Source organism: Taudactylus pleione, unplaced genomic scaffold (assembly GCF_031769625.1).
Source record: "Taudactylus pleione unplaced genomic scaffold, aTauple2 ptg000609l, whole genome shotgun sequence".
NCBI lineage: Eukaryota > Metazoa > Chordata > Amphibia > Anura > Myobatrachidae > Taudactylus > Taudactylus pleione.
Window position 1 is genome coordinate 2280438 of NW_028285011.1, and position 21170 is coordinate 2301607.

Sequence of the window (21170 nt, forward strand, 5' to 3'; positions counted from 1 at the left end):
CTGCAGAGCAGCAGTCTCCTCTGTCTACGGGGGAGCAATAATCCTGATCGTGTCCCCCTGGATTTGCATTGGGCTGAGGGGCTCACAGCGCCCCCTCCCCAGCGCTCAGCGCTGCTTCGCGGCAGTGTGACTATATATTTCTTTCTTAAAGGGGAGTGGCCATGCCTCCCATGATTAGGCAATGCTCCATTCATCCAGGCCCAGGTCGGCTCTTGGTAGCCCTGTCCGCAGCCACTGTGGTCTATGGCAGGGCTCGACAAATTTTTGTAAAATGTAGGAGCCATTGTAAAAGTTTAGGAGCCAGACCATCATCCATTACCAAAATATATGAAAGCTTGTATAGACCACCACATATGCCCTTTCAGTGCCCCTCAACATCCCCACATACAATCAAATCACCACACATGCCTCTTTAATGGTCATCAGATTCTGCAGCATGCCCATACCAGCCCCTGTAATAGTGCCCCCAGTAGTAAGCCCCCTGTAATAGTCCCCCAGTAGTAAGCCCCCTGTAATAGGGGCCCAAGTAGTAAACCCCCTCTAATAGTGTCCCCAGTAGTAAGCCCCTTGTAAAAGTGCCCCCAGTAGTAAGCCCCTGTGATAGTGCCCCCAGTAGTAATCCCCTTGTAATAGTGCCCCCAGTAGTAAGCCCCCTTTGATATTGCCATCAATAATAAGCCCCTTGTAATAGTGCCCCCAGTAGTATGCCCCTTGTGACAGTGCCCCCAGTAATAAGCCTCCTGTGATAGTGCCCCCAGTAGTAAGCCCCCTGTGATAGTGCCACCAGTAGTAAGCCCCCTGTGATAGTGCCCCCAGTAGTAAGCCCCCTGTGATACTGCCCCTAGTAGTAAGCCCTATTTGATAGTGCCCCCAGTAGTAAGCCCCCTGTGATAGTGCCCCAGTAGTAAGCCCCGTGATAGTGCCCCCAGTAGTAAGCCCCGTGTTAGTGCCCCCAGTAGTAAGCCCCCTGTTATAATGCCCCCAGTAGAAATCCCCCTGTGATAGTGCCCCAGTAGTAAGCCCACAGTGATAGTGACCCCAGTAGTAAGCCCCCTGTGTTAGTGCCCCCAGTAGTAAACCCCCTGTTATAGTGCCCCCAGTAGAAATCCCCCTGTGATAGTGCCCCCAGTAGTAAGCCCCCAGTGACAGTGCCGCGCTAACACACAAAGCAAACAAACAAAATACAGAATACTTACCTAAGCCCCGATCCTGCATCCGCTGCTGTCCGCCGCTCCTCGCAAAGGAGCATAGTGCCCGTGGGGGGGGAGCGGATGCCGGAGCTCAGGAGTGAGCTCTGGCTGCCGCAGCTCCTCGTTGCTATGGGAGAGATGTCATGACGTCTCTCCCATAGTGCCCGTGGGGGGAGACGGACGCCGGAGCTCAGGAGTGAGCTCTGGCTGCCACTGTGGGAAGTCGGGCACCCGCTGGTCAAATGTTCTCCTATGTTATTGGTCAAATTTCAGCGGCGTCCGGCAAATGGAGTTTCCCTGCAGCAGCGGGAAGGGGGCTTGGAAAACCCGGTCACCAGGACTAAATCTTAATCACCATGGCGACCTGGCGACGGGATTTGTCGAGCCCTGGTCTATGGGCTACACATTGCAATACTAGCCAGCAATGACCACCATGCATGTGTGATTTGCAGACCACACATGTGCAGGAGTCTCGGCACAAGAGTGAAGAGACTGCTAATGCAGTCACTTCACTCCAAGCACATGGACGGGACAGGCTCCTTTCAGAGTTCCTATCCTTGCGGGTGCCCTTTGGTACATTTGGGCGCTAAGATAGCATCCTGCAATGCGATCATGGTTGCTAATATTACACCCAGATCGCATTGCAAATGTGATCCTTAATAAATGGGCCTCAAAGAGAGCTGTAGGGAGTTGAGGAATCTTAAGAGATTCCACTTCGCAATCTGATAGCCGGTTCTTTTTAATGGACAGAACTAACAAGGGCTTGATAAATAGCACAATCACAATGTCACCCATACATTCTATGGTGACAATGATGTGCACTGTCTTTCATTGATGCCAGAGATATCTGCTGTGTCTCCTATGTTATTGATAAATGTGCACAATACAAAATTATTTTCTGGGTCGATAAGCTTAAAAAATAGGCCCCAAGACTTAAGTCTCCATTGGGGGGGGGAGGGGGGAGGTCTAGGGATTGATGTGATGATTAAACATTCTCTTTAATATGCTTAATAGTATGTTGATACTTTACTGTATAAAAGAAGGTTAATAATAACCTGAGCTTCTGAGCTATATTGAATAGTATACCTTTTCTATTTAACATACAGTTTGTGGGCAAAAGGAAAACTGAAATAATAGATGTGCAGTTTGGTTTTGCTGAAAACTGAACATACTCTAACTTTGGGGTTCCAAGTCAAACCGAGTCCTGGCTCTGATAACTTTGGGTTTCCAAGTCGAATCAAATCTCGACTCAAGTTCAGAACTCAGATCTAAAAAACAGATCTTGGGTATCTTGGATTGCATTTAAGTCTCTTCCTTGTGATTTCATATGCTGTGAGGTGGATAAAATTGACTGGAAATGAATGTTAATGAGTTATTAATACTATAGGAACAAAAACAGGTCTAGGTTACATGATTTTAGCTGTTTTTATTGTGGTGAGAGGGGTTGTCTCTTACCTGAATTGCACACATTCTAGTGGGATCAGCTTCCTCCAAGGGAAGCTGGAGTGAAGCCTGTACATTCTGCATTAGCAGTGGAGGTGTGAAACTCTAGGTTTTCATGGTTGCACAGGCCCAGCTGCAAGTAATCACTGAGCAGCACAGGAAGAGTTTAAAACTCTCACAAACCCACTGCTCTGGGCCCTGATGCTGACTAGCGGCCAGGTCGTAGGACATAGTGTTGTAGTGCCAGGGAAATGGCTATGCTGGGAGAGCATCGCTGATTGTAGCTGCAAGCCACTGCTAACTACTAAGCACGAGGAGTGTGTGGATATTTGCTTTATTTATTTATGTTATGCTCACGAATGCTAAAGTGCAGTGTCTGCTTCCATTAAAGGACACTGCTTTACCAAGCCTGTCTGGTTTCCTTACTTCTACAACCCTTGTTACTTTATCATTTTTTAAAGAAACCTGAAATTGAACTAAAACACTTGAGGGTAGTTTTGCCAAAACCAAAAACACGATGATGACTTAGAACCAAAAACAAAACACGGGGGTCTGTGCACATCTATAGTAAATAATCCACTTTGGATATACAACATGATTTTAATACTGACCAAAATTGATTATTACTTATATTACTACACTATTCCATTAATGTTTGAGGAATTGGCTTGTGGTGTTTGTTTTTATTCCCTGTACAAACAGTACTCTATTTCCAATGACAGTAAAAACTGAAGCAGTTTTCTGATATGGATGAACTTGGATCAACCATTTACTGGTTTAAGATTAAGAGACAGATACTGTATAAATGATTAGAAATAGCACTGAACATAGAACATCCTGCTGTTTTTTTCCTGTTCTGTGTATATCAGTTTAATGGTAACAGTATCACAACTCTTAACCCTGACCCACAACATTCTACAGGGAATGCTTTTTAGTGTCAATTAGATACTCAGGGGAGCCTCTGTATTACCTATATATTTCACCCAATAACCTTCAATCTATTGTCACTAGAAATTATTTCTGATATCCTCTGAATATAAACTGCAAGTTAACCCAGTTTGGAAAGGCATTTTGTAATGTACAGAGGCATATACCGTATGATAAATTTTATATAAAATTAAAGAAATAAAGTGTTCTAATCAAACACAACTAAATTGGCTTGTGTAGAGAATGGTGTAAAAGCATAAATTAACTGTTTTGATTAAATATTTTAATAGAATTCCACCTTCAGTATACTATAATAGAAGCCAACAGTGCTTATACTTTATTAGAATGGAGTCTGAGGGCCAAATGAGTATCCAGTCACATCCGTGGTGTCACAAGGGGGAGCGGGCTACACCCGGATGTCACCCGCTGAGGGTGACACCAAAGTTCCGGCTTCTCAGTGACAGGAGCTGCACTGTAGCATAACGTGCAGCACTCAGCTCCTGACTCAGTGAGAGAAAGGGCACTGCAAATAGACTGGTCCCCGGGGACAGTCTGCATCTCCGGGACCCCTGGAGTGACTAAAATGGGGGTTTGGGCTGCGAGGCCACACCCCTACCTGCGAAGTCACACAGCCTAACTGTGAGGCCACACCCCTATCTGTGAGGTCATGCCCCCTTTTTACCGATGTTCAAACTACTTACTTTCCGGACTCAGGGCCTGATTCAGACCGTTCGCGAGTGCATAGTTCTTGCAAGCGGGTCAATGGTCAGGCAGTGCGCATGTGTGGCATGCACACTGCACGTGCGCGAGCTCCAGAGTGAGTGAGAACTTCATTCGCTTGGGGCTCACAGCAAAACGGGGGCGTCAATGTTGATTGACAGCTCGCCCCGTTTTGTAGGCGGGTTGGGGGGGTGGCTGCACAAACGGAGGTGTTCCCGAAGGAACGCCTGCGATTTGTGGGTGGCCCTACTGACATCACACGTGATGTCAGTAGTGAACTTCCTTTTCTATTAGAGCAGGAAGTTCACTGGGGCTTGCGGTGGACAAGACGACCATCGACAGGCCGCCCGCACAAGCTGTGGGTGGTCACCCACAGCTATGCGAGCGGCCTGGAGGCGGATTTTTAATTTTTTTTTTAAATCCGCCCTGATTCAGAGCGAGCACTCGCAAATAGTGAGCGCCTCTAAATCAGGACCTCAGTCCGCACCGGATGTCACCAAGGTGAGTGACACCACTGAGTCACATGGTCAACATTTACTGTTCGACATTCATAATGTTGACACTAAATTGTCAACTTGGTTCAACATGTCTACAGGCACTAGGTTGACATCCACAAAAAGTAGACATATTCACAATGTTCGACATGTGAAATGTTGATAGGCACCGCAGGAAGGGTAAGGGTTAGGCTGCGGGGGGAGGTTAGGGTTTGCTGTGGGGGGAGGGGTGTGTGTTAGGATTAGACATAGGTTGAGGGTTAGGGATAGGGCTGGTATATTTACCAGAATGCCGGGCGCATTAAATCACTCCACCAAAACTATCAGTCACATGACTGTCAGGACACAGAAGAAGAAGCTGGAGATGCTGCGGCCGCCAGGATCCGGTAAATAACCACTGGGCCACCAGGGATGTTAGGTCGACATATCATCCAGGTACACATGATGAATGTCGACATGCTAAGCATGTAAACATGCTGAGCATGTCAACATTGCCAAACAGAAGTACAAATCCTGGAGCAACTGTAAAGGTGCCTATACACTATGCAATGTGGTCACGATGCAATATCGTGTCCGATTTCCCCTTGAACTCTCCCCAGCAGCTCCCTGGCAGTCGTGGGAACGATTTGGTGTTACAAACTGTGCAATGTGACAAACGATCTATCGTGCCTCCTAACTATTCCTGTGCATCGTGACTGAGATTGTCAGATCTTGCCTACAGCACGGCAGCTCTGAAGATGCGATGTACGACCTGTGGGGACGCGCATCGTGATCGTGAGTGGATACTCACGATTTGGGCATATTTTACACGATTTGTTGTCATGATGCGTAGGAATCGGGCAAATTGTGTAAAATATCGCTAAGTGTATAGGCACCTTAAGAGTACGATGGCACAGAAGAGAAGTTATATTTGCTATCCCTTTGTGAATTATTGACTTTATATTACAATAATGTGAACACCCAAGTTTCACATCTCTTCCTACACAGTACTTATAAACAGTAAGTGTTAAAGGAGAAAGATGTTATATTAATTTCAAATGAAAATGTACATGCATAATAGTTCTTACCTGTGCTTGTGCTGATGTTCTCAGTTCCCACAGTTTGACCAATTAAATGGTACTGATTCAAACGCGAACCATCTTCTGCCACTACCACAGATTTGTGTGTCACATTAGTCCATTCATACCTCAGTTCAGAGTTAGGATATGCATCTTTGTGAAAGGAATAAGCAAAAGACAGGTTGTCACTGCAGTTAGCATGCAATATGCAAACGTTATGTCTTTATTCTAGAGCATTTAAGGATATGAAGTCACAAGGGTTTTGATATCAGCAATATCCTGACTTGGCAATTTTAAAAAAATTAGTAAATTATCCTTATCCTAAAGCATCTAAGAATATTTATGGTCTTAAGTAAAATATATATATATATATATATATATATAACTCTCCAAGATCCGGCACTCAAAGGTATATTGTATAACTGGACCGGGTGCCCTCCTCACTGTGACCTCCAAACGGGGATACACTGACACATACTCCAACCAATGGCGGCACTCCGGATAACAAACAATACGGACACTTAGCTGGTTTCAGCGACGTTTCAGCGCCTTTAATCAGCGCTTTTATCAAGCATATACAGTAATACAAATGTGAATAACAGACTTAAATAGCTCACCACCCAGCAGGCCAAACCTCCGATATAGCACAAGTGCGCTGCCAGACAGCAGTCGCACAGGACATGACGTCATGGTCAGCCGCTGGTGTAACCATAGTGATGTGAATGCACACTAATACTCACTGTGACTGCTCATCAAATGATCATAAGATAAAAGCAAACTCTGTGTCAAAACCGCTAAGCGGCCTGAAACAGAATATGCACCATTAAGTGAAAATGAATGAAAACACCAATACTCTAAAACTTACTCTCGGCATAATTACTGCCGTAATTATGTTAAAAGCACCATAACCACTACCTACATCTATACATACATGACCGACAACATCAACACGACGTACCTTAACATATATGACATTGGACACATAGAACGATATCAATTTACAATGTACAACAAAATATTAATGCACACAATAAACAGACGACCAGCAGCAGATATGTACCCACCTTGTATCAACCCACAAAAAACTTATTATGACTATATTCAGGCCCAAAAATTAACAAAGACTACGCTAAGATGTAAAATAGTGTCCGGACATATCAAACAGCCCCCTTGGGAACAATAATCTATTAGCCGCTACGGCAAGCACCACTAACTGTTAAATGATAGACTCTATAGCTGTTTATACAAAGCATTGAAGACCTAAAGTCTCATTCAAACCACGAGGAGCCAATGTCTCTAACCTCATGATCCAATTGGCTTCACACTGTAACAGTTTCTTGCCACGATCACCACCTCTCTGTAGAGGAGGCACATGGTCAATAATGCGATAGCGTAACGTCGCAATGCTATGTTTGGCCTCAGAAAAATGTCTGGCTACAGGCTGTTCACTGGTGCCGCTAACAATAGCAGCCCTAATAGCTGACCTGTGTTGCGCCATACGAACTCTGAGTGTACACTCTGTCTTCCCTATGTTCATTTTGGAACAAGGGCAGATAATCGCATAAACAATGTATGAACTAGTGCATGTAAGGTAATAGCGTATATTATATTTCACACCTGTGAATGGATGGAAAAACGAAGGCCCTGTCTGTAAATAGCTGCAAGTGGTGCAGTTGGAACATTTATAGCAACCCAATTTAGGATTACCCAAAAAGCTGCTTTTCTTGGATTTACCCAATTGGGTGATGTCATTACGCACTAAAAGGTCTTTGAGGTTTCTACCTCTGCGATAACAAGACATAAGAGATGAATTGATGAGGGGTTGAAGGTGCTTATCTGTGCTGATGATTGGCCACAGACGTTTAGCTTGTCGATTGATGGAGGAACTCATGTGGTTAAAGTTGTTAACCCATATATGCCTGTTAGACTGAGCATTCTTAACGGTACTAGGAACACCAAGCAGTTTATCTGCTGGAATTGCCAACGCTTTAAGTTTGGCTTGGTTCAAAGTTGACAAACTGTACCCTCTTTGTAAAAAATTAGTCAGCATCCTATCTAGTTGTTTGATCCCTTCCTCTCGATCTTTCGCTATACGCAAAGCACGTAAAAACTGTGAGAATGGTAAAGAGTTTTCTAATGGTGCTGGATGTGCACTACTGGCCAGTAACACGTTGTTCCTGTCAGTGGCCTTGGTAAATAAAGAAGGAACTAATCTACCTCCACACTTGGTAACCGTAACATCTAAGAAATTCACCGAAGTGAGACTAGTGTGGTACGTAAATCTCACAGGTCTATGCAAATTATTATATTGCTCAATCAAATTGACAAATGCCTGTGTGGTATCTCCCCACACAATCAACAAATCGTCGATATATCGGTAAAAAGCCAATATGTTTTTAGAAATATTGGGATCAGAAAAAAATACTTCATGTTCAATGGCGAACATATGCGAATTAGCATATGAAGGGGCCACATTAGACCCCATAGCGCAACCAGACAGCTGCAAGTAATAAGCGCCATTAAACATAAAGTAATTTCTAGTGAGTGTTAATTCTAACAACTGTAGAAATAATTCCTCATTGATGCCCTTGAATAAGGGATTATTATGTATTAAATTCCTGGTGGCATGTAAACCTTCCCCATGGGGGATACACGTGTATAGGCTACATACGTCCACCGAACATAAGACACAATCTAAAGGTAAATCAGGGAGATCCGCAAAAGATTTTAACAAAGTGTTAGTATCCTTTAAGTATGATGATCTAGCTTGAACACATGGTTGCATCAACGCGTCCAAATAAGAGGATGTCGGTTGATACAATGAGCCACGAGCAGCGATGATGGGCCGACCCGGCGGCCTAATGGGATCTTTGTGTAACTTGGGAATCAAATAAAGCAATGGTCTGATGGGAAACTTTACTTCCAAAATTTTTTTGATAGCAGCAGGAATAGTTCCCATGCGACAAGCTTCATCCAGTATAGCATCCAATTCCTTTTTAAAATTGCACGTTGGATCCTGTGCGAGCTTTTTATATGTAGTGGCGTCACTAAGTTGTCGGGATGCCTCCTCAATATAATCAGTGAGGTTTAAAACTACAATCCCTCCACCCTTGTCTGCTTGGCGGAATACGATGTCATCATATGCAGCTAGATGTTTAAGGGCCATGCGTTCATCTTTGGTAAGATTCCAAAAAGAAGGTGTCCTATTATTGGAATCCTCACTAATTGCTTTATCCAAAAGCCGAGTGAAAGTGGTAATTGACGCACTGGTGCTGATCGGTTCAAACGCAGACTTTTCCTGCAACTTCATCAATTGAGGGGGTATCGATGTAGAAACTGCGGGCTTATCTGCAAAGAATTCTTTTATTATAAGACTTCTATTCAGCATAAATATTTCTTTTTTCCATTGGATTTGATTGAAGGGTACGGTAGGGACAAAAGCAAGTCCTTTGCGTAGAACTGAAAGTTCTGTAGCGGACAACATTCTATCTGATAAGTTAAAAACTAAGTCCTGCGTCCCTTGGGGGGTCTTCCTCTCCCTCTTGTTTTGTTGCCCTCTACGGGTGCGCTTGGGCCCAAGTCTAAAAAACGGGCTCTCGTGCGATTGCCAACAGGGGATTGCATACGTTGTCTAGTCTTGAACTTAACAGATGTGTCAGTGTCACTTTCTGTGGTCACAGTATCATCGGAGGTGTTGAAGTGGGATTTGTGCATATTACGTCTGAACTGAGGTCTCCTGTCATTTTTGGAATTTGCCCCCGTGAGCCAGTTGTAAACTCGCTGTTGATCGTAATCAAGATCCACCTTCTTCTTTTTGTCTGCTTTGAATTTTACAAGCTCCGTTTTGTAGGCTTCCAATTGTGTTGTTAACTTAGAAATCCATTCACCTTGTTTGTCATTCTGAAGAGTTATTAAGTGGCAAGATTCAAAGGCTGTAATTTTGTCTCTAATAATTGCCATCTCTATTCTGTATTCTGTTTCAGGCCGCTTAGCGGTTTTGACACAGAGTTTGCTTTTATCTTATGATCATTTGATGAGCAGTCACAGTGAGTATTAGTGTGCATTCACATCACTATGGTTACACCAGCGGCTGACCATGACGTCATGTCCTGTGCGACTGCTGTCTGGCAGCGCACGTGTGCTACATCGGAGGTTTGGCCTGCTGGGTGGTGAGCTATTTAAGTCTGTTATTCACATTTGTATTACTGTATATTCTTGATAAAAGCGCTGATTAAAGGCGCTGAAACGTCACTGAAACCAGCTAAGTGTCCGTATTGTTTGTTATCCGGAGTGCCGCCATTGGTTGGAGTATGTGTCAGTGTATCCCCGTTTGGAGGTCACAGTGAGGAGGGCACCCGGTCCAGTTATACAATATACCTTTGAGTGCCGGATCTTGGAGAGTTGTGTATGGCAGCAGATGTCCAGGCTCTTCATTCAGTCGTGGAGCAGGTCTGTCATTTATCAAGGCACCTCGGATTAAGAGCAAACCGCAAGTGCAGGTCCAGCTCTCAGTGTGTTTATTATATGTATTTTTTTGTTGTCGTTTTTTTCTGACATTGGAACTAGTATGTGATATGTGTTTCCCTCTGCGTGTGTCAACATTGGCTGTATAGGCATAGCAAATTCAGCCGCTCTCTTCCTTTGTTGGGACTTTTGGGGGCTTAAGTCACACTACATTTTGTGGCACAATGGTGGAAGGCACTGCTGAGGGTTTACACCAACGTATTACCCTAGAGCAGGGGTCTATTTTCAGCTATTCTGAATCAGAGGCTGAGGCCATACTATTTACAGAAGATCTGTCTAAACATGTGTCTGTACCTACCTCATCAGATTTATTTTATGATTTGTTACGTCTCAAAAAGAAAGAAACTGACTTCTTTTTCCATGGACTCACGTTATCCAATTATTACAAAGATAAAAAAATTCCCCGGGGGTTCAGAATTAAAAATGTGCCTACTGTCGCCCGCTATAACATCGATTTCTGCAAGAAATGGACTTCAATTTTGAATAAATGCTCATTCGATCTATTATTACTGGTTATTGAAGAGTCCAAAAGAGAGATGGCAATTATTAGAGACAAAATTACAGCCTTTGAATCTTGCCACTTAATAACTCTTCAGAATGACAAACAAGGTGAATGGATTTCTAAGTTAACAACACAATTGGAAGCCTACAAAACGGAGCTTGTAAAATTCAAAGCAGACAAAAAGAAGAAGGTGGATCTTGATTACGATCAACAGCGAGTTTACAACTGGCTCACGGGGGCGAATTCCAAAAATGACAGGAGACCTCAGTTCAGACGTAATATGCACAAATCCCACTTCAACACCTCCGATGATACTGTGACCACAGAAAGTGACACTGACACATCTGTTAAGTTCAAGACTAGACAACGTATGCAATCCCCTGTTGGCAATCGCACGAGAGCCCGTTTTTTAGACTTGGGCCCAAGCGCACCCGTAGAGGGCAACAAAACAAGAGGGAGAGGAAGACCCCCCAAGGGACGCAGGACTTAGTTTTTAACTTATCAGATAGAATGTTGTCCGCTACAGAACTTTCAGTTCTACGCAAAGGACTTGCTTTTGTCCCTACCGTACCCTTCAATCAAATCCAATGGAAAAAAGAAATATTTATGCTGAATAGAAGTCTTAAAATAAAAGAATTCTTTGCAGATAAGCCCGCAGTTTCTACATCGATACCCCCTCAATTGATGAAGTTGCAGGAAAAGTCTGCGTTTGAACCGATCAGCACCAGTGCATCGATTACCACTTTCACTCGGCTTTTGGATAAAGCAATTAGTGAGGATTCCAATAATAGGACACCTTCTTTTTGGAATCTTACCAAAGATGAACGCATGGCCCTTAAACATCTAGCTGCATATGATGACATCGTATTCCGCCAAGCAGACAAGGGTGGAGGGATTGTAGTTTTAAACCTCACTGATTATATTGAGGAGGCATCCCGACAACTTAGTGATGCCACTACATATAAAAAGCTTGCACAGGATCCAACGTGCAATTTTAAAAAGGAATTGGATGCTATACTGGATGAAGCTTGTCGCATGGGAACTATTCCTGCTGCTATCAAAAAAATTTTGGAAGTAAAGTTTCCCATCAGACCATTGCTTTATTTGATTCCCAAGTTACACAAAGATCCCATTAGGCCGCCGGGTCGGCCCATCATCGCTGCTCGTGGCTCATTGTATCAACCGACATCCACTTATTTGGACGCGTTGCTGCAACCATGTGTTCAAGCTAGATCATCATACTTAAAGGATACTAACACTTTGTTAAAATCTTTTGCGGATCTCCCTGATTTACCTTTAGATTGTGTCTTATGTTCGGTGGACGTATGTAGCCTATACACGTGTACCCCCATGGGGAAGGTTTACATGCCACCAGGAATTTAATACATGATAATCCCTTATTCAAGGGCATCAATGAGGAATTATTTCTACAGTTGTTAGAATTAACACTCACTAGAAATTACTTTATGTTTAATGGCGCTTATTACTTGCAGCTGTCTGGTTGCGCTATGGGGTCTAATGTGGCCCCTTCATATGCTAATTCGCATATGTTCGCCATTGAACATGAAGTATTTTTTTCTGATCCCAATATTTCTAAAAACATATTGGCTTTTTACCGATATATCGACGATTTGTTGATTGTGTGGGGAGATACCACACAGGCATTTGTCAATTTGATTGAGCAATATAATAATTTGCATAGACCTGTGAGATTTACGTACCACACTAGTCTCACTTCGGTGAATTTCTTAGATGTTACGGTTACCAAGTGTGGAGGTAGATTAGTTCCCTCTTTATTTACCAAGGCCACTGACAGGAACAACGTGTTACTGGCCAGTAGTGCACATCCAGCACCATTAAAAAACTCTTTACCATTCTCACAGTTTTTACGTGCTTTGCGTATAGCGAAAGATCGAGAGGAAGGGATCAAACAACTAGATAGGATGCTGACTAATTTTTTACAAAGAGGGTACAGTTTGTCAACTTTGAACCAAGCCAAACTTAAAGCGTTGGCAATTCCAGCAGATAAACTGCTTGGTGTTCCTAGTACCGTTAAGAATGCTCAGTCTAACAGGCATATATGGGTTAACAACTTTAACCACATGAGTTCCTCCATCAATCGACAAGCTAAACGTCTGTGGCCAATCATCAGCACAGATAAGCACCTTCAACCCCTCATCAATTCATCTCTTATGTCTTGTTATCGCAGAGGTAGAAACCTCAAAGACCTTTTAGTGCGTAATGACATCACCCAATTGGGTAAATCCAAGAAAAGCAGCTTTTTGGGTAATCCTAAATTGGGTTGCTATAAATGTTCCAACTGCACCACTTGCAGCTATTTACAGACAGGGCCTTCGTTTTTCCCATCCATTCACAGGTGTGAAATATAATATACGCTATTACCTTACATGCACTAGTTCATACATTGTTTATGCGATTATCTGCCCTTGTTCCAAAATGTACATAGGGAAGACAGAGTGTACACTCAGAGTTCGTATGGCGCAACACAGGTCAGCTATTAGGGCTGCTATTGTTAGCGGCACCAGTGAACAGCCTGTAGCCAGACATTTTTCTGAGGCCAAACATAGCATTGCGACGTTACGCTATCGCATTATTGACCATGTGCCTCCTCTACAGAGAGGTGGTGATCGTGGCAAGAAACTGTTACAGTGTGAAGCCAATTGGATCATGAGGTTAGAGACATTGGCTCCTCGTGGTTTGAATGAGACTTTAGGTCTTCAATGCTTTGTATAAACAGCTATAGAGTCTATCATTTAACAGTTAGTGGTGCTTGCCGTAGCGGCTAATAGATTATTGTTCCCAAGGGGGCTGTTTGATATGTCCGGACACTATTTTACATCTTAGCGTAGTCTTTGTTAATTTTTGGGCCTGAATATAGTCATAATAAGTTTTTTGTGGGTTGATACAAGGTGGGTACATATCTGCTGCTGGTCGTCTGTTTATTGTGTGCATTAATATTTTGTTGTACATTGTAAATTGATATCGTTCTATGTGTCCAATGTCATATATGTTAAGGTACGTCGTGTTGATGTTGTCGGTCATGTATGTATAGGTGTAGGTAGTGGTTATGGTGCTTTTAACATAATTACGGCAGTCTGCCGAGAGTAAGTTTTAGAGTATTTCTGTTTTCATTCATTTTCACTTAATGGTGCATATTCTGTTTCAGGCCGCTTAGCGGTTTTGACACAGAGTTTGCTTTTATCTTATGATCATTTGATGAGCAGTCACAGTGAGTATTAGTGTGCATTCACATCACTATGGTTACACCAGCGGCTGACCATGACGTCATGTCCTGTGCGACTGCTGTCTGGCAGCGCACGTGTGCTACATCGGAGGTTTGGCCTGCTGGGTGGTGAGCTATTTAAGTCTGTTATTCACATTTGTATTACTGTATATGCTTGATAAAAGCGCTGATTAAAGGCGCTGAAACGTCGCTGAAACCAGCTAAGTGTCCGTATTGTTTGTTATCCGGAGTGCCGCCATTGGTTGGAGTATATATATATATATATATATATACAAACAAGAAATTAGCATGAGCGGGTCCGACGGCGGAAGGCGCCTGGCCACACCTGTTTGGAGATATGTTGGTGAGTGTGTTCACTTCTATAAATGTTTGCTTTGTTGTATTATGTACACTATGTTGTCTTGAGAAAGGGGACTCGATCCCCGAAATGTTGACGCTGATATGAAGTCACATTAAAGCTAATCCATAGTGGGTGCTTGGTTTACCTTATATTGAAGTCTCTGAGTGCCACCTTCATTCATTTCTTGCTTGCATATGCATTTTGGGGAAACCATACCCCTTTGGAACGCACCGGAGCCATTTACAGGTGAGAGGACTGGTGAGTGCCGGGTCACAGTTGGATATATATATATATATATATATATATATTAAAGGGGATATGTATGTATATATATTAGGGGTGAGCGGGTTCGGTTTTACTCGGATCTTTTTATTGGCTATCGCCGAACACGTGTTTTGGATAGCGAATAAAATCGAGCCGAATTTGCGGTAAAGTGGCGATAAGAACCGAGTAAAACCGAGTAAAACCGAACCCGCTCACCCCTAATATATATATATATATAATTAGTCAGAACAGAGATGAGATTGTGATAGTACACTGCAAAATATTACAACAATGGTTCCCACAGCTATGTGCATAAAGATTATTGATATTCTAGACAATGATGGCCAGATTGTGGAAATCAATATTACAATCCTATCAAAGTACTGTTTTATATAAATTGTTACACCTGCTGAATTTACCATTTGAGGTCATTGGTAAAATGTATAGTTAACAGTAATATATTAAGGACTCTTCAACACTGAAACCATTTGCTTTTAATAAATGCAAAAACACTGTAAAGTAGGACTGCAGATAATATAAGAAGTTTTGTCAAGTTATTTGTGAAATAGCATCTAACACAACTCTAATTATTTCAGGCTGCAGGATGTGTTTTAGTCACAAATATTGTGTACTGTGCCAAATGGCATGGCACAAAGAGAATCTAGCACCAGGGCTGTAACGAGGGGTGTACGCTGCACCATTGCCCTTCATTCTGGCTATCAGGGTGCCTGGAACAGCAACCTGTAGCCAGTATTGCTGCAGCAGTGCTGCCCCTAGCGACCTTTGGACCCTGCCATGTGTACAACGGCCATAAGTATCTAGTCGATGATCTCGGCACTGCGGTACTTCCGGGTGTTGGCAGTCCCACCACCTATGCGCGATGTTATGCGCATATCAGGTGGGGTCAGCACAGGGCATTGTTAAGCCCTGTTACAGCCCTACTTGCCACATTGATCTGTGCTGTTTACAATCCTGTTAATAAATGTCATGATTATGCAATACTCCTGGTCTGTTCAGACACATTAGGAAACACTTTGGCACAGTGTCGCACATATAAGTGTGCACAAAAAAAAACCAATGTAACCCATGGTAAACATTCAGACACAATTTTTCATGCACAGATATAATTTTGTATAACTGTCCCCATTGAGTTTGATGGAGTACAATGTTTTGAATTGACCCAGTTGTGCCACCATGTAATATGTGTATAACGAAAAAGAGCCAGTAATTTAACATGCTTTCAGACTGACAGATACCAATTTTTTGCGGTAAGCAATTAACATAATTGCCATAACCAATCAGTCAGATTAGCTCTGCAATTAGTATATTCTACCCAGCAGACAAGATAAAAAAAATCTAGGCATTTATCACATTTATAAATCTTAAATAAATCATACTGAGATGTGCAGTGCTTTAGTTAAACATGCTGCACACAGACAGGTCTATTTATTTTGTGCATTGCGTTGTGATTTTGGTGTGATTTAGTAAATTTGTATATTGAGGCCATGTAAATGATACAATGTTTGGTCTTATTGTGTATTGGCATAATTGGTGTGTTAAATTGTGTTTCATCTGTGAGATGCAGTCAAATTGGCATTTAGTGAATCTCCGATTTGCAAAATCACAGAAAAACACCAAATCAACCAAAAACTAATCTTAGCAAATCTACCCCTAGTCTACGCAATGACATTTATAAATATACAGTACAGGTAAACATTTCAGTGCTTAAATTAACTAGATATTTCCCATACATTTGCGATTATAGGGGAAAATAGATTGAATGCGCATTAGCCGGCTTTCTGTATGACTGTTTTTTGTAAGCAAATTTCCACTTTGAAAAGGCTTTTAAAACGAATCTCCATTCACTCAGATAGAAAAAAAATCTCTAAAGCATATGAGACCATTTCTGAGACTATTTCTGTACATTACACTGGCTATAGGAGTGGAACATGGAATCCCACTAATTAAATATAAAAACCTGGGAAGTGGAGAGGGAGTCAATGTGCCCATACTATAGGGAGCCATCCTAAGAGTTCAGATGTACAAACATGGGTCATGGGTGGTTTCACATTTACCTGTGCTGCATTACCCCACAAAGCATTCATCACTGCTTCTATATTTGCAGCATTTTAAACAGCACTAGGCAGACCAGGAAGGTCACACATTGGGGTCTTAGCCCCAGTTACCGCATTATGTTCTGTTATGTCCCGATCTCCCTGGACACTTATAGCATTGCTGAGACCTGCGCTGGCATTGCTGCATGTATGCCTGGCATTTACAGTCCTGTCAATTATTGCAGGGGAGGAGCATGGGCACACCCAGCATGGATTTTCCCACATGATTACATCTGCCCATAAGATTCTAGCAGCAATAGCCCTATTTACACCAGCTCCTGTATCCAGCTCATTGTCAGAGCAATACTCTTCTCCCTTAGAACAGTCTCCTGGCTGCAGTGACTTCCAGCTCTGTTCTAGTTTCTGCATCTTACTCTGCTTTCAGTGATCTGAGCTTGCAAAGTGCATCTGCATCTGATTCAGCCTCCAGTGTTCTGCATTACAAAGTGCATCTGCATCTGATTCAGCCTCCAGTGTTCTGCATTACAAAGTACAGCTGCATCTGACATAGCCTCCGGTGTTCTGCATTTACAAAGTATAAGTGTGAACAAATGTATCCTGCATTTATTCAGTCTGCATTCATCCCAAGCATTTACAATCTGGGTTGTTCTGCACTTCGCACCCATTTCTGCAGTTGTCCCACTACATGCTGGTGCATTCTTCAACAGCCTACTGTCAGTACTGTGCAGCACTACATTATCATCATTTCCTGCAGGCTGACACCAGTACTACAGTCACTCCGCTGTGGTTACATCTACGTCCAGTCTCTGCTGGCTACAGTTCTAAGTTGAGTATATTCAAGACACTGTACTTGAACGTCTTCCGGCACTTTATCTAGTATTCAACTAAAGACTGCGTTATATACGATCATTCACAAGCACCTATACATATTATCCTAGTCATCGTCTATATGAGTAGGAGCTTAATCAAGGCCTCAAGCTTACACTACTCTCCCACATACAAAACTAATTCCAAGGGTCCTGATCCAGATTTACAAAACCCAATGGATCGGAAAATAAATAATTTCTATTCCATTTTGGTCTATATGATGATAAAACACACATAGCTTTTGCCATGTACTTAAGCCACATTGACTGTATGGTGAATCTTAAGTAAGGGAACACACTAGGGGAAGATACTAAATCACCAGGGGAAGATATTAAATCACCTTTGAGTACATACCCTACAATAACTAAATTCAACAGTATATTACACTCAGCCAGATAACATTAGATCTAACTACTCTCATGTACTTGTGTGTAAGTATGGTGTGGCTTAATGTAGATTGTATAAATGGACTGCAACTTGAAAGCCTCAAGGATGTTTTTTAATTTTCATGTTCCATGATGACTTCATATGATACAAACAGTTTTGGCTTGCCTTTTATATGTGTCTACTCCACATGTTTAATTTTTTTTTTACGTATTCAGAACTCTATGGGGATTTAATAAAACTTTTTGACTGCAAAGTCTGACAAAGCCAAGGCATGTCACGACCAGTAACTTCCACATAACGGTGCATAGGAAAATTAGTAAGGTCTGACTATATATGGTAATTAGGTCAGACAGCACATTGTGTTGACATGAATCATCCCCTGTTTGTCCTCTTTGGTCATGGAATTTTTCCTTGTTCTCCTAGGTTTCTCATCACAATAGCTAATGCTGTTTGTGGATAATTATTAATGTTTGGCTCTTATAGACATGCCAGCTCAGTTCTTTACACACATACAGTAGACTATGCTTCCATCTGTAAAGATCTTACATTCTACAGCTACCTACACATGATGCATTGCAGTCACCTAGCACAATTTACCAGACTCGGAAGTTACATCATATATGGGTTACTTAAGTTTAAACCACCCTCATGCCCTGGTTAATCCAACTTCCATTGCTTAGTAAATGTAATTAAACACTATTAAATTGCACTATATTTATATATGTGTGGTACTCAGATATTTCTGATTGACGTATATATACAGTATGGCATCTTGTAATGACAGCTGGCCGCAACAGCTGAAGGGATCCGGGGACTGGCAGCTCAAGTTATTGGTTCAGTGGCGAGCTTGTGAATCTGCAGCTCAGCATTCTGTGTGAGCTCATTGTGCCAAATGGATACATGCTGATTGATTTTGTATTAAATGGCGGGTGAATGATAGGAAACTTAAATATATAAGTCCTGGGGTTACATGGAGAGTAATATAGAAGAGCAGGAGTAGTATATGCCACTAACACTGTTAGATCCAGTGTAACTTGGATCTAATAACAGCTGCAGGAAAGCTGCTATGAAATTCTTATAATTCTATATCTTAGATTTGGGATGATCCATCAGACCTGTAGCCAGTATAACAATATCATTTAACAAGTGGAATGTTCAGTTCTCATAAATGTCTAAAATAACTGTAACTATTTAGAATGTTACAACACTTCTATTTTCATTTACATTCCTTCTGCTCAATGCTTTTTTTTGTACATTTAATGGATTACATTAGGTCATCTTTATTGTTTTCCTGTTTTTCATCTTCCTACATCTGGTCGTCACAATCTCTAGAATCATTAGTGCATAGACACTGAGCTTCATGTCCTTCCTTACAGAACCAGATGTCATTAAGATGACTATTAGCATAGTTGCTGTTTATTCAGCACACTGCTACAGAAAATAAACCTTTATAGTGTACTTCTACCCTACTTGCAATCAATGCAATAGAACACTGTTTATTACAATATATTTGACAGTATGCAGTCAGGATGTCGACATTCCTATGTGGACAGTCAGTCATAAGGTAGACACCAGAATGTTGAATTTTATGATGTCGACCTGGTTAAAATGTCAACATCTAATGCTGGGCATACACTATACAATTGATCCACCCTATGTCAGGAGATCGCCCCGATTATTGTACTGCATGTGCGGGCGACCAAGGAAGGGAAAAATATCGATTGGTCGGGCATTCCGGATTTTCCAGCATGCCCATCCGATGCAATATTCTGTAATGTAAATGTCGGCCACATGGGGCAGTGTATGCCCAGCCACTGACAACCAACGGACATTTTCCCTGCTCCTTCACAGGGAAGGAATGGGTAAATGTCTCCTCCCCAGGGACAGAGCGAAGATATTGAGGCCAATACACTGTGAGAAATCTCACAGTGTATGCCCGCGATATTTGCTGGGTGTCGATCTGACAGGCATTTTATCTGGCAATGTATGCCCAGCATAACATGTCGACATCTGCAAACTGCTGACATCTCACATGTCCACACAGTCAAAAATGTTCACTATAGAAATGTTAGGGTTAATGTTGACATTGGGTACACATATTTGTATTATAATTTTACAGCAAATCAATTCTATCCTATGTATTCTGATTTAGCTAGCATACATTTTAAAAACTAAATATTTAATGTTAGTTTTTAGTTGTGTAATTTCAAGAGATAATGATTTACATATAGGTCTTTGTGTCATTGTGTTTGTAAGTTGCTGGGCCGCAGAGAGCTGAACAAAATGGCGCTGACATTTATCCCCCTCAGCAGCACCACAAAGCTGACCTGGGGCCCCTCCAATAAGCCCAGGCCCAGGTAATGAGTACCTGCCCACCTTCGGCACCCAGGTCTTTTGGAACTACCACAATGTAATGTTACTAATTTACATTACTCGTTGTTTTCTATTGGGTATTCACAATTTTACACTATCACAAGCTGCACATAAATCATTAGTAGAACAAAATGCATACAGAGGGGATTAAATTCAATTCTGTTACAGTGAGTGATAAACAATTACAAGACCCCATCATGGAGAGATGCAATGTAAGTTAACAAAAACATTTTTACAACTATTACATTTATAATTATACAACCATATATAATGTCAAATAGTATCTTTTTAACTGAGGGATAAAATACCCTTGCCCTGAAAGAATATTGTCTAACAGTCAAAGATATGCTAGTAGTAACAGTTTGCTCAGCCCTCACAGTGATGCATAAACACTGCAATATGTGAACATATGTTGCCCAAGGTCAGGAGAATCATTGAAGGAGTTGCTTTTATTAATAAGTTTAGTAACTGACACAACTACTCTGGCTGCTCACTGATAATGGTTTTATAAACACTTTTACTTAAGTCAGGACTGGATAAAGTTTATAATACATGAAAAACTAATATGTAAAATATACCACTAATATTTATCTTCCACCATAATTAAATTTGAAGCTTCATCTGAATTTCACTGTCCTCCATGCAGTGAATAGGAGACCAATTGAAATTAATAATGGGGAACCCTTACTAAAACTGATAATCTACTGTATAGACATCCAGGGCTGCCATCAGAAATTGTGA

At 41.9% G+C, this 21170-nt stretch overlaps 1 protein-coding gene across 1 annotated transcript in view; it reads right to left on the bottom strand.

The window, feature by feature from the left end:
- GABRA5 (gamma-aminobutyric acid type A receptor subunit alpha5) overlaps window positions 1-21170 on the bottom strand; it is a 168087-nt gene that overhangs the window by 38935 nt on the left and 107982 nt on the right. Inside the window, exon 7 of the mRNA XM_088454038.1 lies at window positions 5842-5985. Within this exon, the coding sequence (XP_088310164.1) occupies window positions 5842-5985 (144 nt within the window). The remainder of the gene's footprint in view (window positions 1-5841; window positions 5986-21170) is intronic.